At 34.7% G+C, this 18,212-nt stretch overlaps 3 protein-coding genes and 1 pseudogene across 3 annotated transcripts; 3 read left to right on the forward strand and 1 right to left on the reverse strand.

Moving 5' to 3' along the window:
• Nucleotides 1-3,889: 3,889 nt before the first annotated feature.
• LOC105649652 (ketol-acid reductoisomerase, chloroplastic) lies at nt 3,890-7,530 on the forward strand. The gene is made up of 10 exons (XM_089716519.1): nt 3,890-4,257; nt 4,418-4,510; nt 4,737-4,802; nt 5,096-5,236; nt 5,573-5,800; nt 5,883-6,000; nt 6,090-6,229; nt 6,353-6,520; nt 6,633-6,788; nt 6,925-7,530. Exons 1-10 carry the CDS (start codon nt 3,955-3,957, stop codon nt 7,291-7,293), a joined length of 1,782 nt encoding a protein of 593 aa, XP_089572645.1. The 5' UTR covers nt 3,890-3,954; the 3' UTR covers nt 7,294-7,530.
• A 429-nt stretch (nt 7,531-7,959) lies between these two features.
• LOC105649651 (putative disease resistance RPP13-like protein 1) lies at nt 7,960-16,858 on the forward strand. Its single transcript, XM_089716436.1, has 5 exons — nt 7,960-12,720; nt 12,823-13,316; nt 13,836-13,971; nt 14,106-14,186; nt 16,607-16,858. Exon 1 carries the CDS (start codon nt 8,673-8,675, stop codon nt 12,675-12,677), a length of 4,005 nt encoding a protein of 1,334 aa, XP_089572562.1. The 5' UTR covers nt 7,960-8,672; the 3' UTR covers nt 12,678-12,720; nt 12,823-13,316; nt 13,836-13,971; nt 14,106-14,186; nt 16,607-16,858.
• Nucleotides 12,923-13,313, forward strand: LOC149492333 (uncharacterized; annotated as a pseudogene).
• LOC119370554 (senescence-specific cysteine protease SAG12-like) lies at nt 14,665-16,150 on the reverse strand. The gene is made up of 2 exons (XM_089716437.1): nt 15,672-16,150; nt 14,665-15,435 (listed from the first exon to the last, which is right to left on the reverse strand). Exons 1-2 carry the CDS (start codon nt 16,114-16,116, stop codon nt 14,843-14,845), a joined length of 1,038 nt encoding a protein of 345 aa, XP_089572563.1. The 5' UTR covers nt 16,117-16,150; the 3' UTR covers nt 14,665-14,842.
• Nucleotides 16,859-18,212: the final 1,354 nt, after the last annotated feature.

Here is an 18,212-nt window from a genome sequence, read left to right on the forward strand (position 1 = left end):
ATCAAAACCAAAATGTTTCCACATATCTACTGTCATTAGAGATGTATAGATTACTTCTCCATGCAGGCAGTGAAATTTTTTCTTTTTAAAAATAATATTATTACAACATAAATTTTTTTATTCAAAATAATGTCTAAACCAATCTGTTTTAGAACATTTTGATTAATTTTTTATAAACTAATTTATTTTGTTTTTTATTAAATGATTTTATGAGTTAATTTATGTGCTTTTCAAAAATTAATAATTTAATATTTCATGAGTTAATTTTTTTTTCTTTGCCCCCTAAAATTTTTAGTTTTGGTTCCCCTTAATTTATGATATTTTCCTTTTATTTTTTTTCCTTTTCATATTAATTTGACCCACTAAATTTTATTTTTTTACTCTGCTAACTCAATGATTATTTTTCTTTTTTATTTTTTTCATCTGTAGACCTTCAAATTTCTATGTATTTAAAATAATTATCTTGAAAATTATTTTTATTATCTAGGGTCAATTTTGTGTTAATGAATTGTATATTGAGTTTCTAGAGGGAGGCCAAAGGATCAAAATATTTGGAAGAAGCAAAGGGTTGCTCTCAACAACTTCTCCATTGACATCTGGATTTCAACTATTAATTAAACAATAAAACCGGAAATTTCTCTTTTTATTTTTATTTTTTGTTTTTACAAAATTTCTAATTATTTTTAATGCTAGACCTTGTTTTAGGAGGCTAATGGGTCCTGCCTTTGTCATGATGTGCCTTTGTCGTGATGTACCTTTGATGTGGACATTGTTGTCCTACATAGTGGCATGTTCATTGGTATTAAAAAAAAATAAAGTGAAAATTAGTTTTATTATTATTATTATTAATTAAGGTGCTTGTCTAATGTCTAGATTCAACTTATTTGAGATAAGAGTAAATTAAATTATGACTTGGTAGCTTGGTCATATGTCACCTAATCCTTCTTAAACTCCAATCCTCCTACCATATGTTAGATAATTTCAAAAATAATTATTAATAAACATGTTAATTCTTTTTTTTTTTTTAATATCATAAGATTACAATTATTATACTTTTGATATTCTCCTTTTTCTAAAATATGTTACTATTGTGTATCCCAAAATAGAAATTCAGTATTAATTAAATTTAATAATATGTTATAGATGTTGTTTATTATTTATAGGTCAATGAACATAGCATCCTCTTATGGGCCACTTTGGAATATGACATACTCTTCTAAAAAAATATTTAATTTTGATAAATATATAAATTGATAAAAAAAAATTATCTGTGTTACTTAATAAAAAAAAAATACACTTTAATATTGTATTTTCAGCCTCATGGAATTTGTCAACCTGTAATCAACTATGCATATTAAAATTAAAATGCTGCTATCATTTATTTATTTATAAATAAATGTCACTTTCTTTCATTTCTTAAAATTTATACTTGGCTGGACTTGCATCCACAATAGATGGTGTACAAAAATTTATTTTCTCTCAATCATAAATAAACTTAACCGGACCATATGGATTTTATATTATGACTAATGACTTGTTAATTGTCTAAATAATTAGAGTCAACTTTAATTATTTCTTATAATCTAAAGAAAATAAACAATAAATTTTCGACAACACAGCATTAAAATTAGTATTCCAGTAATAACGTAATCACTGATCAGATTGGTTAGTGTAACGAATATGAAAACAACGTTTGCATCATCTTCTAATATTGTGATTTTCTTTTTTTGGGTGAGCTTCTACAAAACATGCTAATTATTGAAGTATTTCAAAATCCAAAGTCAAACCCTAATCGATTTTAATATTTTTCCTTATAATTTAGAGTTTCTTTGTCAAATAAGAATATATTACCAGAATAAGTAAAAATATTTCCTATAAAATATTTTATTTGAGGATGAATTATAACAAATGGAATTGTATATTCTAGTTTTTTATTTATTTATTTATTTAGAAGTAGATAAAGCAATATAAACAAGTAAGGTTAGTAAATGTTTTTTCTTTTTATCAATTACCAGTTAATCTAGTGAGATGAAGATGCTGGATCTCTTAAGTAATGTTCAGGATCGCCCCCATAATGAGTCTATGTAAAATCGGAATCCATATCAGTCGGCTTTACTAAATACCGGGTAGTTTAACAAAAAAATACTTTTTCTTTTTAATTTTTATATCGATTCTATTATGCCTTAAGTAACAGTTTCATCATATATATATATATATATATATATATATATATTGGACTGATGTAATCTTTCCAAGAAACCAAAAGTCAGCAGCCAGGTGAATTTGCATAATCTTTTGCTTTTTTTTTCTTGGTTCCATGTTATATTGTTTATGTATGGAGTCTCTTACTGTGTTGCTGATAATTCTGTTTTTTTTTTAGTTGGAGAATAAAAGTGGGATTGGGAAGTAGTTTTCTTTTCTTTTCTTCTTCTTCTTCTTCTTTGCTCCATCTCCAGCATAAATAGAAAAGGGAAAGTTATATTACGATATTTGTAGTTTGTCTTTATAGTTTGCTTTCATCAGAATAAAAAATCTTTCAGTCCAATTTTTACATCTTTCCTAATAAATACTTTATGAAACGATGAAAATGCTCCTTTTATTTTTAAAAACACATTGACAGATTAATTATATTTTTCAAACCATGGAGACTGCACTATAATTTTTCTTATACAATATTTTAGTATTTCTCCTTTGACCTCTGTGTTTTATTGTTGACTTAACAACAGAAAATATGCAAAAATTGAATAGAAGGATTTGATAGGGTAAAAGAGAATATAAAGAGAAACTAATATATTTTAAAAAAGATAAAAACAGACTAATTATATTTGGCAAAACACAAAAATCATACTGTAATTTTTTTAATAAAAAATAATTGTGGAGCGCATATTATATTTCGCTCACTTTGTCTCCCAAATCAAATAAAAGAAGAGAGTTTTTCAAAAAAGAAAAAAAAAAAGAAAGAAAGAAAGAAAGAAAGAAAAAGAAAAGAAGAACAAAAGTGAAAGAAAATCCTTCCATTTTACTCTCTTCTCTTTTCCAAACATAGAAAATAAGAGGCCCAGGCCTACAGAGGGCAAATCTTTACTAACCTCCCTAAACTTGAATTTATTTGAAGATTTAAATCTCATATTTCTTAATGTTTATTTAAAGAAAAAAAAAAAAACGAGAGAAAATGAATACCCATTCCTTTTAAATTTACATACAGCAAAATGAAGTTCCATTACTTTTAAATTTACTTGCTAAAAAAAAAATAAATTTCATAATTTTGATTGGTTTTTTTTATTAATTATAATTTTGATGTAATTTGTTATTTAAATTCACTCATATGATCATTAAATGCATGTGAAATGGATGCAATGGATTAACTCATTATCTAAAATGCTAAAAATTTTCAATTTTACTTATAAAACAGTGAAAATTTTCAATTTTGCTCCTCACACTAAAAAAAAAGGATTAACTTATGAATTCAATTACATACTCTAATATTAAATAAAATGATAAATATTTTTCTATAAATAAGTAATTGCTCAATTAGGAATAACTTTAATCTATATAGTCAATGTCTAATTTATCTTCGATCAATTGGAAATTTTTATAAACTAATATTTTATTATAATTATTAAATAAAATTTTAAAATAAAAATTAATAAAAAAATATATAAAAAGTTAAATTACTAATATAATAATGAGTATAAATAAGGTGTAACATAGGTTTGTAAAAATCTAGTCTTCAATAAAAATACTACATCCCCCAAATTTTTTTTAGGGAAGTATCCTCAACTACCAAAATGTAGACAATTAAAACGAGGTAGCCGACGCCGTTTCACGCACATATACTTCCACGTGGCTAAATGTCTAAATCTAACAAACTCCCACCCTTTTTAACTCTCATTTGCCATCTCTGCTGCCTCGCTTCTCTTCAGCAGCACACGCACTCCTCTCAGACTCTCAATAATGGCCGCCGCCGCCGTCGCATTCGCCACCAAGTCAGCACTCTCTAGACCATCAATATCACCACCATCATCATCACTTAAGCCCAACGCCTCAAGATCCACGGTAGGATTTATATCATCGTCTTCACCGACTTTAAAACCTTTGGTTTCTCGTGTTCACACCAAACAAAATGTCCCATCAAGTGGAAGATCGTCGCTCTCGGTTAGAATGGTTTCCGCTCCTTCCATCACTCCTATGACGTCGCTTGATTTCGAGACCTCCGTGTTCAAGAAAGAGAAAATAACTCTTGCTGGCCACGACGAGGTATGTAGCAAACCTCAAGTTCCAATCAGTATTTTAGATTTGTAAATACATTTGTAAATACGTAGAAAGGAAGCTCGTGCCTGAAATTTGAGGAAGTTTTTGATGGTTTTATTTGTTCATTTAAATTTATCTGGTGATTCATTTCCTTGTTGCTTTGCAGTATATTGTTAGAGGAGGGAGAGACTTGTTTCCCTTGTTGCCTGATGCTTTCAAGGGGATTAAGCAGATTGGAGTTATTGGCTGGGGATCCCAGGTTTAGAACTCTAAAATACTGTTCGTAGTTTAATTTTCAAATGGATTATTTTAGTGGATTACTTTTATCGAACTTATTATTGTGCACTCGAATGATTTCGTTTTGTGACACTTTGTTGAAAATGGATAGAGATTATAGCTAAGAGTTTCCTTATTTTTGGGTTTTGACCTTATTATTGTTTTTGTTGTAACCTTCTCTTGCTTATCTGATTTGTGTTACTTGATAGGGGCCAGCCCAAGCACAGAATTTGAGGGATTCTCTTGCTGATGCAAACTCTGACATCGTAGTAAAGGCAAGTTATACTTCCGCCTGTGATGTTACTGCAGCTGTTTATTGGTCATTATCTTCAAAAAACCGTTTGCTATTTATGTGATCGATAAGCACGTTCCATTCTTAACACTATGCTTGGAAGTGATTCATTAATGTGAAGTATGGTAAAGGAAGGTGAAGTGATAATATTAAAACTATAACCCTAATGTTTTTAGAACTGTTTAAAGGAAAAGTAGGAAATTTTTGGGAAAGAAATAATACAGACACACTTGTACTCTGTAGTCCATATTCATCTTAGCCGTTTTGCTATTGCAGATTGGGTTGAGGAAGGGCTCCCGCTCTTTTGCTGAAGCTCGTGCTGCGGGGTTCACTGAAGAGAGTGGAACATTGGGAGACATTTGGGAAACTATTGCTGGCAGTGATCTTGTCTTGTTATTGATTTCTGATGCTGCTCAGGTTAGTGGTCTTGTCTTGTTTTCATGGTTCACTATTGAACAAAATCTTACATTAATGCCATTGCATTGAAAACAGTCTTTTGATAGTCGTAAGTTACTGTTGCTAACTGGTAGTGTTAATTAAAAGTTTTCACAGTTTTTGTTGCCTTTGCATGTCTGCTTTAATTCCTTGTTTATATAAATAGGTTTATACTTCTATAATTGGTGTGATCCTTTTGATTTTTGTCCCCTCATAAGCAAAAACTCTGCAACATTTGAAGTTGGTTTTATATTGATTTCTATTTAATTTTTTGTCCGTATCCTTACTCGTTTTGTTAATCTCCAACTTGTGTTGCAGGCAGATAACTATGAGAAGATATTCTCTCATATGAAACCAAACAGCATCCTTGGCCTTTCCCATGGTTTTCTTCTTGGACATTTGCAATCACTGGGGCTTGATTTTCCTAAGAACATAAGTGTTATTGCTGTTTGTCCCAAGGGAATGGGGCCTTCTGTTCGTAGGCTCTATGTTCAGGGCAAAGAAATAAATGGTGCAGGAATTAATTCAAGTTTTGCTGTCCACCAGGTTGCTTTCTCTCTGCTGTTGACATTGCAATTAATGCACGTGGTTTTAAAAAAAAAAAATACTGAAATTTGATTTTGAGCAGGATGTTGATGGTAGAGCTGCAGATGTTGCCTTGGGATGGTCTGTTGCTTTGGGCTCTCCTTTTACATTTGCCACCACATTGGAGCAGGAGTACAAGAGTGACATTTTCGGGGAACGTGGTGAGTTAAAGTACACTATGCTGATGATATCAATCATGTGCGTGAAAGTTACACATTGCCTCTCATCATTGACCTTTGGACTGTCTTAGGCATACTACTTGGCGCTGTCCATGGGGTTGTGGAATGCTTGTTCAGAAGGTACACTGAGAATGGAATGAATGAAGATGTGGCTTACAAGAATACCGTTGAGAGCATAACAGGAATAATATCAAAAACTATCTCAACAAAGGTTGATGTTATCCCTGTCTCTTGGCTCTTTGATTTACTAATTAGGAATATTTCATTAACTTTAACTGGGACATTTACTAACTCTTGTACTCTCTTTGTTTGTTGGTTATATGGTTTTTGATAGGGCATGTTGGCTGTTTATAACTCATTATCCGATGAGGGAAAAAGGGACTTTGAGACTGCATACAGTGCAGCGTATTATCCCTGTATGGACATTCTATATGAGTGTTATGAAGATGTTGCTAGTGGTAGTGAGATTCGAAGTGTTGTGTTGGCTGGGCGTCGATTCTATGTATGTTGAGACCAAATGTTGGCACCCTTGTGATTGTTGCATTGTCTTTTTCTGAAGATTTAGAATTTCATTTTTTCTGAATTACTCTTGGTGGGCTTTTAATTGTTAATAGGAAAAGGAGGGCCTACCAGCTTTCCCAATGGGTAAGATAGATCAAACGCGAATGTGGAAAGTGGGTGAACGTGTTCGAGCAACACGACCTAAGGATGACTTGGGTCCTTTATATCCTTTCACTGCTGGAGTATTTGTAGCATTGATGATGGCTCAGGTAATAGATCCTATTATTATTGCCAGATAAATGTTTTGGCATATTTCCCAATTCCTAAAATTTGCCTGCTGTGTCCTTTTTCACCAGTAATTGCATTAATTAAGTAGTTTTCTATCTGAAATATGTTACTTATCAGATCGAGGTGTTGCGGAAGAAGGGACACTCGTACTCTGAAATCATAAATGAGAGTTTGATTGAAGCTGTGGATTCACTAAATCCATTCATGCATGCCCGAGGTGTCTCATTCATGGTTGATAATTGTTCGACAACTGCTCGATTAGGATCAAGGAAGTGGGCACCTCGTTTTGATTACATCCTTACCCAGCAGGCCTTCGTCGCTGTGGATGCAGGCAGTCCTCTCAACCATGACCTTATAAGCAACTTCATGTCAGACCCCGTTCATGGGGCTATTGAAGTGTGTGCCAGGTTGAGACCAACTGTTGACATTTCAGTGCCTCCAGATGCAGATTTTGTTCGCCCAGAATTGCGCCAGTCTGGCAATTAGAAATGAAGAAATTCAGCCTTACTGCTATGCATTTCAGTAAGATATGGAAGAGTGGAAGATTTTGTAGGAGTGGAGTAGAATGTGATCTAGTAAAGCTCTGTCTTCCTGTCAGGATAGTTGATTCAGTAATGTGTTTCTGTTGAGCGTTTGTAAGAACATTATATTCCCCTGAATTTGGATGCTTTGTTTCCCCTACTCTTGTAAGAGTTATCAGTCCCTATTTCTATCTTTGTGCTATTTCCCCTGAATTGCTTGTGAATGCCTAAGAAACGGTCTTACTAGTAAGTCCAAGTCGGTCTAATTTCCGGCAACAACATTCACAGATCCAAGAATCGTTAATATTGCCATATTTTGACGAAGAAATAATGTTCAAAACGGCCATGATCGGGGGCAGAGGTTATGGTTCTTTTTCGGGCAGTAGGCAGAGGTGGAACTAGACTTTTAAGTACGATGGGGCAATTTTTTATTTTTCAAAAAAAGAAAACAAAGGAAAATGAAAAGCAAAATTTGGCGCAATATGGATATTTTGTGAAAAAATATATTAAATTTAGGGAGATTTTAAATTTTCAAAATTTTTTGTAAGAGATGGACATTTTAAAAATATATATAAATTTTAAGGAAAATTTTTAAATCTTTAAAAAATTTGATAGGGCAAATGTAAATATTTTTTAAAAATATGTATAAAATTCCGGGGAAAAAAAAATTTGAATCGTTCTGGAATCAGACATTCTAGTCTAGCTCATATCTGTGAAGAATTTACTGTGAGAACGTGAACATCCGCCTCCCGCCTATCAGTATTTCCAAAACTACAATCCACTGGTTCAATGTCTTTCCGTAGCGTATCAATCGAAGAATGGACAATTTCTGAACAGAGCCGCTTGAACTAAACTACGACAGTATCTAGATCCGGAATCCCACTCCGTGCCGTGTGGGCTCTGCCTTTCCACTGCTAAAATAAGTGCAAATTTTTTCTAATCCAAATGGATATATGCGTGCTTTAGTTGCCATTCGTTGCAAGCTCTCTGGGAGGTGGACCAGAAACCTATTTGCTCCTATTTATTTTTTATTACAGAATTTCTTCTAGAGCTAAAATGACGATGAATGAGGCAGCAAGTGGAAGACGGGTATGTCAATGACCCAGCGCAATGTACAAACCGGGATTTTTTTTTTTTTTTTTTTTTGTAAGTCAAACGCGCAAACAAGCTATCGCCCATCGTCAGTTGTAGAACGATTCAAGCAATGCGACTTTTTGTATTTTCTTTCTTTGTCGACTACCGCAAACCAAAATACCACCATTCAATTGCAGGTTCTTCAACTTTTCATTTAAAGTTCATATCCTATTATTCTTTTTCTTGATCACTTAGCAAAAGTGGGAAACAATGGCTGCAGCGTTGGTGGGAGGATCGGTTGTCTCTGCTTTTCTTCAGGTTTTGTTCGATAGGATGGCTTCTCACGAGGTTTTAGACTTCCTTAAAGGCCGAAAACTGAATGATGGATTGCTTATGAAGCTAAAGACGACAATGATATCTGTCAATGGACTGCTTGATGATGCAGAGGAGAAGCAGGTATCTAAACCAGCTGTGAAAGAGTGGCTTGATGAGCTTAAAGATGCTCTGTACGAGGCTGATGACTTGTTGGGTGACATTGCTTATGAAGCTCAAAAATCCAAGTTTGAAGCTGGATCTCAGTTTATCACTAATCAGGTGCGGAACTTTTTCTCTTTTCGTGATCCTTTTGGAAAGGAAATGGAAACCAATTTAGAAAAGATACTTGATAGACTTGAATATTTAGTAAAACAAAAGGATGCTCTTGGTTTGAATTTGAAAGAGGGTATAGGCAATGAAAAACATTCACTGCAGAGAACTCCTACGACTTCTGTAGTGGATGAATATGGTTTCTATGCTAGGGATGGTGACAAGAACTCCTTAATAGACTTGCTACTATCTGATGATGCAAATGGCAATGGCTTGGGTGTGATTCCAATAGTGGGCATGGGTGGGATCGGTAAAACCACTCTTGCTCAGCATATCTACAATGATAATAGAGTAAAAGAATGGTTTGATCTTAAAGCATGGGTTTGTGTTTCGGAAGAATTCAATATTTTTAAAATGACTAAAGATATTTTTGAAGAGGTTTCTTCAAAGACTTGTGACGCCAGCACTTTAAATAAGCTTCAACTTGAGCTAAAAACTAGATTGAAAGGGAAAAAGTTTTTGCTTATTTTAGATGATGTTTGGAATGATAAGTATGACGATTGGGAAATTTTACAGAGACCTTTGAAAGCTGGGGCACAGGGAAGCAAGATAGTTGTCACAACGCGTAACCAAAGTGTTGCATCAGTTATGTGCACAGTTCCAACTCACCATCTAAAGGAATTAACCGATGAGGATTGTTGGTTCTTGTTTGCCAAACATGCTTTTGTTGATGGAAATTCCAACTCGCATTCAGACTTGGAAGTAATTGGCAGAGAAATAGTAAGAAAATGCAAAGGTCTACCTTTAGCTGCAAAAGCAATGGGGGGCCTTTTACGCTCCAAAAGAAATGTCAAGGAATGGGAGAAAGTGTTAGCGAGTAGCATGTGGGATTTGACAAATGACAACATTCTTCCAGCTCTAAGATTGAGTTATCATTACCTTCCATCCCATCTAAAGCGCTGTTTTGCTTATTGTGCAATATTGCCAAAGGATTATCACATTCTAAAGGATCAATTAATCTTTTTATGGATGGCAGAAGGTTATTTGGACCAACCCAAAGGAAATAAAGAGGCTATTGATTTAGGTGAGGAGTACTTTCATGATCTTATGTCTAGGTCATTTTTTCAACAATCAAGTCCTATGTCCACACATTTTGTTATGCATGATCTTGTAAATGATTTGGCTAAACTTGTATCTGGAGAATTTTTTGTTAGATTGGATGATGATAATGCTTGCAAGATTACCAAGAAAACTCGTCATTTGTCATATCTGAGGATGAGCTACGACGACTTGGAAAGATTTGAGCCGATATATGATGCCAAGTTGCTGAGAACATTCTTACCAGTTAGTTTGTTACATTATTGGATCTATGAAGAGATCGATAGTAAGGTACTGCATGATTTATTGCCAACACTAACACAGCTACGTGTGCTGTCTTTGTCGCACTATGATAATATAGCCACATTACCTGATTCAATCAGCAAATTAAGACATTTACGTTACTTAAGTCTTGCTGGAACACCTATTAAAAGATTACCTGAATCTGTGATTAGTTTGTACAATTTACAATCTTTGATCTTGAGAAAGTGTACAGAATTAGTTGAGTTGCCAATCAATATGGTGAAGTTAATTAACTTGTATCATCTTGAAATTACCAACACGAGTTTGAAAGAGATGCCACATCAAATGGGGAAGCTAACAAAACTAAGAAGGTTAACTGATTTTGTTTTGGGAAGTCAAAGTGGGTCTAGCATCGAACAGTTAGGAGAGCTTCAACATCTTGGGGGAAGGCTTTGGGTTTGGAATCTTCAAAATGTGGTGGATGCTAAAGATGCTACGCAAGCTCATTTGAAGGGTAAGAAGCACCTAAAGGAGCTGCAGTTGAGATGGGACAGTGACACTGATGATTCATTTCATGACAGAGATGTTCTTGAGCAATTAGAGCCTCATAGCAATGTAGAGAATCTTCTAATTGTTGGTTATGGGGGTACAAGATTTCCACATTGGGTTGGAGATTCATCTTTTTCAAATGTGGTATTCATGGAGCTGAGTGGATGTAAATATTGCCACTTCTTACCACCACTTGGGCAGTTGTTGTCTCTAAAAGTTCTTTCTATCAAAGCGTTCAATGGAGTAGTCTCTATAGGTCCTGAGTTCTATGGTAATTGCACAAGCATGAAAAATCCATTTGGATCCCTTGAAATTTTAAGGTTTGAAAGGATGCCACAATGGCGTGAATGGATTTTGTATGGTGATGGAGCTTTCCCTCTTCTTCAAAAGCTTTCTATCAAAAAATGTCCCAACTTAACCAATACCTTACCCAGTAATCTCCCTTCATTGACAACACTTGAGATTGAGGGATGCCAACAGCTTGAGGCTTCACTCCCGAGGTCTCCAGTCTTTCTTTCAATCAAATTCGCGGATGACTCTCGCAATTTATGGTTCGGAAAAATGTCTTCTGGCCTGCAACGTCTCAAAATTGAACGATTCCAATTACACCCTCTCGATTCTTTGCTGGTGCAAATGGGGAGTCTTGCCACTCATTTACATGAAATTGAAATCAGAAATTGCCATTCCTTGAAGTGCTTCCATTTGGAGTTGTTCCCTAATCTAAAGACACTTAGCATCAATGAATGTCGAAATCTTGAATTCATTTGCGGATTTGGAGGATGTCTCAGCTCCTTGGTAATCTCTAACTGCCCCACTTTAGTATCTTTCTCCAGAGGAGGAATAGCAGCCCCCAATTTGACATTCCTTGAGCTAAGGGATTGCTTAAATTTGAAAGCCCTGCCAGACTGTATGCATTCCCAACTGCCTTCTCTTGTAGATTTGAGATTGTATCATTGTGCAGAACTTATGTCCTTCCCGGAAGGAGGTTTGCCATTGAAGTTGCAATCCCTTCAGATCCATCATTGCAACAAATTGTTTGCTGGACGCTTGCACTGGGAATTACAAAGGCTTCCGTCTCTGTCACAGTTTCTTATTGGCACAATTGAAGATGTGGAATCCTTCCCACAAGACACATTGCTGCCTTCAACTATTACTTCTCTTACAATCTCAAGCTATAAGAATCTGAAATCCTTGGACTGCAATGGGCTTCAATACCTTGCATCTTTGAGAGAATTGACTATCAGTAACTGTCCAGCTTTGACAGAGCTGCCTGGACGTATGCACTCCATCCTCCCTTCCCTGGTGAAATTGGTGATCTTCAACTGTCATGAACTTGAGTCGTTCCCAGCAGGGGGTCTTCCCTCCAAATTAGAATCACTTGTGGTCCAACGTTGCAAGAAACTCATTGCTGGTCGGATGCAATGGGACTTAAAGAAGCTTCACTCTCTTGCAAACTTAACTATTGGCAAGGATAAAGATGTTGAATCCTTCCCGGAGGAGATGCTGCTGCCTCACACACTTTCCTCTCTTAAAATCAAGGATTTTCAAAATCTAAAGTCTTTAAACTACAAGGGGCTTCAACACCTATCTTCTCTCAGAGAATTGAAGATCTGGAAATGCCGTAAGCTCCAGTCGTTGCCAGTAGAAGGTCTGCCTTTGTCCCTTAATTCTCTAATTATCTCTGGTTGTTCTATGCTGAAAGAAAGGTGTGAACGGGAAAATGGTGAAGATTGGCCCAAGATTTCTCACATTCCATCTATAGAAATTGATGGTGTTACCATCACTGAGATAAAATACTAGATGGATTCTCTCGTTTTACATTCATCTAATCTAGAAAGATAAGGTATGTTTCTTTTCTTCCCTCTATCTTCTCTTTAAAGTTTCTACACCAAAGGCAAAACTACAGCGGCCATTATTTACTTTGAAACATTGAAATGCGCGGCAGGTGGCAATTTATTAGATAGACACGGAAGCCAACCAGCTTAAATTGCAAATGCAGCTCTTGAAGCACCGAACCAGAGCATTTTGTCACCGTAAAAAAACCGATGATGGCTGATTCCCAAAACCCCGATACATCTCAAAACCTTCCTCCTCCTCCTCCTCCTCCTCCTAATTCTAAAATTCCTTCAGAAATCAGAAACGGTAACTCCAACTCAAGCACTAACGCCAATTTCTCTGGCCAAAAGGCCCACTACCGAACCCACCCGATGCGACCAACCCGGACCCGGCGACGCTGAGGGAGCAGTGGAGGTTCGCAATCAAGCAGTACAGCAGATGGTACTCCCACGCTTGGGGCACATCAATTCTCGCGTGTCTCTCGTTCTTCGCTCTGGGTTGGATTATCAGGGCCCGAACCCTCTGCCCTCCTTCAGGAAGGAGAATTCTTCTTCTGAATCCTCTCCTTCAACTAATGATGCCAATGAAGCTCGCCAGTAATATGTGAGTGATATTATCTGTGGTTTTTTTCACTCTGTGGTTTTGATTCGTGGTTTGGGTTTTTTGTGGGTTTAATTTGAAATCTTGGGTTTTTTGAGTTTAATAACGTCATAACTCTTTTCAACAATAAAAGTTATATAATATATTATTATTCTATTTTTTAAAGCGTATCATTAGTTGATTCTGATTATGATTCTTCAGAAAAAATATGAATAATGCAATCTAGAGGCCGTTGTTGTTGGATTTATGATAAGCTAAGTTGCTTTTGTCTAATATTTGCTTTGGAAGTTCTATGTTTTTTTTTATTCATTGTGAATTTCTAGAAGCATTCTAATCAAAATTTTTAATCATATTTGATGGTGAAACAAATAAGTTTGACTTGTGCATTTTGGATGTTAACACATATATGGTGAAACAAATCAGTTTTGACTTGTTAACAATATTGTCAAGTGTCTATCTAAAACTTACAATTTTGCGCAATCACGTAGATTTTAATCGTATATGTGGTGGTTTCTCTTGCAGTTGTTGAGGATGGCCGTAAATGGATCCTTCTATTGCATATTTGTGAGTTTGTTGTGAGCTCAGAATTTGATCACCTGTGGTTTCTCGGTGCATGGCATTCAACATTCACCAAGGACACTGGAGCCAGTTTGTTCTGGTAACTGCATTATATTCATTATTACAATTGCTCTTTTAATGCCATACTAGATCATATCTAATTTATCAATTCTTGCATTGTTTTTTCTTTTTGCTTTTATTTTTCCTTTGTCTTAACAATCTAACTAACACCAGCTGAAGAAAAATAACAAAACTAGTGCAGCAGTTGGGATATGGTTTTGCAAGAGATACATGCATAAAAAAAGAGCAAAGGGGGTAAGACTTGAATTTGTCTGATTTGTTTTATTTCAGTTTATATTTATGTAATTAAGTTGTTTCTTTGGGCATGTGTTTATATTCCACTTTTAATAGTGGGATTCTAGTGGGAATGCAGTTGTGGGAAAGTGGCTAGTTAGCTTGTTTTTATGTGACTGAATGTCTGTTTATTATGAAATGAACAACACGGAATATCAAGCAGTAGTCATTTTCGTCAAAGTTCTTGTTTTGTTTAATGAGGTCAAAAGGTTCTTATCTAACTGGTCCTTGAACTAGCAACCATTGTTGAAAGGCAGAAACAGTAACAAATTCAGAGTTCATCTAATATAGTCTTATTTTTGTGTTAATCAGTGTCTAACCAGATCTCAAATGCATGACAATAATGCCTTTCTTTTTGTGCTCAATGTTCCCTGAAAAAATTTAAAAGTCTTATCAAATTTTGATAGCAATTTAGTTGCTTACACTACAAGATTGGTACTTGATAGCTAAAATAAATGAACCTTTATACATGGATATTAAACACATATTGCTGAAATTATACAACTGCATGAAAGATAGAATGAGCACAGATAGCAGAACATTTTACAGCCTATAAATTTCCTGATACTAACATATCAAATAGGATTTATTGCCATTATGCTTCTCCTTGTTCAATTTCAAGCAGTTGGATACGAAGCTTTCATGGCAATGCCACAGAGGCCTTCGTTTGCACTAATTTCCCTTTGCATCCTTATATACCCATTCTCACCCCAGCCGGTGCCCCATGAATTCTTTAGCAACCAATACTTAGTACCATCACTGCTACTACCATACCCAATTACAGTAACAGCATGGTTTAGATCAGTAGTACAGTCCCCTTTAAAGACACCAGAAGAGTAAAATCTGAAGTCATACCCACTAGCATCAATAGCAACAGAAACTGGTTGGTTTGCCACAGCTTGCAAGAGAGCCTTTTCACTGTTAGATGGCACATCTTCATATCCAGTTATTTTAGCCATAGAAGTTGCTGTCTTCTTCTTGCTGCAGATGCCATCTTCTCCTTGGTAGGGGTAATTAGCCTCACTCGTGAGACCTCCATTTTTTAGGATATATTGGAAAGCAGTATCTATGAAACCTCCGTCACAACCATAATCCTCACCTGCTATGTCACAATCTACGAGCTCTTGCTCTGATAAAGATATTAACTTGCCAGTTTTAAGTTTTGTGATTCCTTCCATTGCTGCCACTGCTGAGAATGCCCAGCAACATCCTATGCATTAAACATTAAAAAATGATTTATTAGAAATGAATTTTCATTTCTGGTACGGGGATTGCTCTTTTCTGTTATGCATCAATAGCATGATTTTTAAGATCAAAATCATTGTTTTTATGTGTATTTATTTAGCAATAGGACAATGGTTGAGTCTGTCTCATAGTATGACAAGTTAAGGTTCTAAATCCTAGGTCTACTTCTGCCTTATATATTAAGATTATATCAGCACTTACCGCAGGAGCCTTGATCTTTGACAAGGGTCACAGCACCAGCCTTTCTCCAATCTATAGTAGTTGGCACGGAAGTTACATTTCTGTACCTAAAGGATCTGGACTTTGAAGTGGCCATTAATTTGGAGGGTAGGCTCTTGTAACCAAGGTGCATAGCCCGAAATTCCTCATCTGTTAAGTCTGCAAATTTGTTGAGTCCTAGCTTGTATCCACGGTCCACACCATTGTTAAAGGATTCAATACGTTCAAGGTTGTCCTTAAAAACCAGGTATTTTTTCTGTTTCTCTGCTGTGTCTTTGTAGACACGACCATGTTGGGCTCTCCATTCTTCATGCCTCTTTAACATGTATTCTTCGTTAAGAGGACGACAAACCGTATGTGTAGCCCATATGGTTAATATGTTCAACACAAATACCAGAAATATGGATTTGCTTTGTTTTTTAGTCATAGTATCAAGAGAGTATCTATAACTATAAAGAAGGAATCTTTGAATGGGTGTAGCTATTTTAAAATGGGTATCTGGGACTTTATAGATCAACCTGTCCCTCTCTCGGTGTAGTCAGCTATAGTGACTGTGACTTGTACCTTTCAACGTTGCTTACAAGATTTAACAAATTAAAAGAGTTGTTTATATTATTTTGAATAATAAAACTAAAAACTGAAAGAGATGATGTTAGATTTCTCTTGAGAATGATCTTGGAAAAAAAAAAAAATCTCATAGAAAGAATTATATACTTACCATTTATAAATAATCATGGGATTCGGTTCAATCAAAAAAAAAAAAAAAAGTACTCTACATTACTAATCAAAAACATCTATTATACTTTTGATAATTTAGAGTGTTGTTATGAAATTAAGATTCCATGATTTCATCAATTCAAAATTTTGATTCAAATTAACTTTAACTTTGGCATGATTGATTCTTTGATGTGAAACAGGTTTTCTTCATATATGAAATGACAAAGACCCCGAAGGAAGACACTGTAGGACTAATATAGCACGGAAGGTAAACCTTGATGGAGAAATACCTTCCTTAACGACTAATATCAAGTTCAATATTTGCATATTATTTGTTCCTATCTTAGCTTATCACTAGACAAAGACTTGGCTTGAGAAAATTTTCATTTGAATTTGTTTTGATGAATTTAATAAGCTGAGTTCGAACTTGCTTATCAAACTTATTTAACAAAGGACCTGTACTTTTGTTTTGCAACTGAGTTCGAAAGGTGGCTTAGTGGCGAGACTATAGTTTGCGAACTAACTCGATAATAGTATATTCTCTCTGTAATGCATATTCATTATTGGTAATTTCTAAAGAACTAACTAAACCAGTGAACAGTTTTAGACAATTATTGCTTAGAAATTTTAAGACTCGCGACGTGACAACATTATTTCAAACAACATTATACGTTGTATCAGCGTAAGAATATAGTTGTACGTTATTAGTTGTACAATGGAATTTGTATTTTGATTCTTTAACAAGACATCCACATCGTTGAGATACCATCAAGTACAATATAATTTGTGTGGCTGAAATTAAAGATTCCATGCTGCTCTGCAAGCTTGGAATGATAGCCGTGCAAGTTTATATCCAGTTAACGTATTATTTTATTTTAATTATTCCTAAAGCAAAGCTTGTCGTATGAACAGTTTTTACGTCCCTACTTAATTGCAGCTTTCCATCTGATTGGAACTTCTTTATTATTGGTTAGAATGAACAATGTGATCGACAGGAAAATACATTTTATGGTTTGGTTTAGTTAAATTTTTTAAAAACTGTCGATTTGATCTAATTATTACAATTCAAACGAAACTCTGCAAACTAAATTCTGACTTCCTAACAACTATTTTATTTTTAAAACTCATTTTTTAATATATACAATCACTAAAATTCATAGCTTGAATTTTGAGAGCATAAAACAAACCTCCAAGAGAGAGAGAACGCAGGGTAGGAGTTAGGTTTGCAATTTTGAGTTCATTAGGCTTTTGAGCCCTCTAAAGCATATCAGCTAAAACCCATTAATGGCCATGTCAAATGTGGAATTGGAACTTCAATATGTTTGAGCTTTTGTCATATCTAGGCCTATCCAGTGTAATCCACAGTTGATTAGGCTCTTTTTTTCTCTTTCTTTTTTTTTAAAAAAAAATTATCAAATTTTCTCTACTTTTAATTGATTGGATGATAAAAGTTATTGGCCACATGTGCAATCAGAATGAAAAAATTCAATTTTTAAAGGATTAACTTAATCAGCTTGTAAGTTTTTGAACAAATTGAGATTAGTGACTCGGGTAATAAACATGTATTATTATGATTAAATTAAATGAAATGATTCGCCAACCCCCACAGCAATATGAATGCTCAACTGACACAATACCTATGCTTGAGTACGAAACTGTTTCATAACGGCCACAAAAAAACAGTTCTGCCGTAAACAATTCGTTTCTCTTATTCATAAATGATTAGTTCATCATCTCTCTTAATAAAATAATCCACCTAATTTTCTTTAATCTTACAAATAAAATTTGATCTTCACTTAAAATCAG

This window comes from Jatropha curcas, chromosome 11, assembly GCF_041381405.1.
Source record: "Jatropha curcas cultivar XTBG-Jc1 chromosome 11, XTBG_Jcur_1.0, whole genome shotgun sequence".
In the NCBI taxonomy this organism is placed as follows: Eukaryota; Viridiplantae; Streptophyta; class Magnoliopsida; order Malpighiales; family Euphorbiaceae; genus Jatropha; species Jatropha curcas.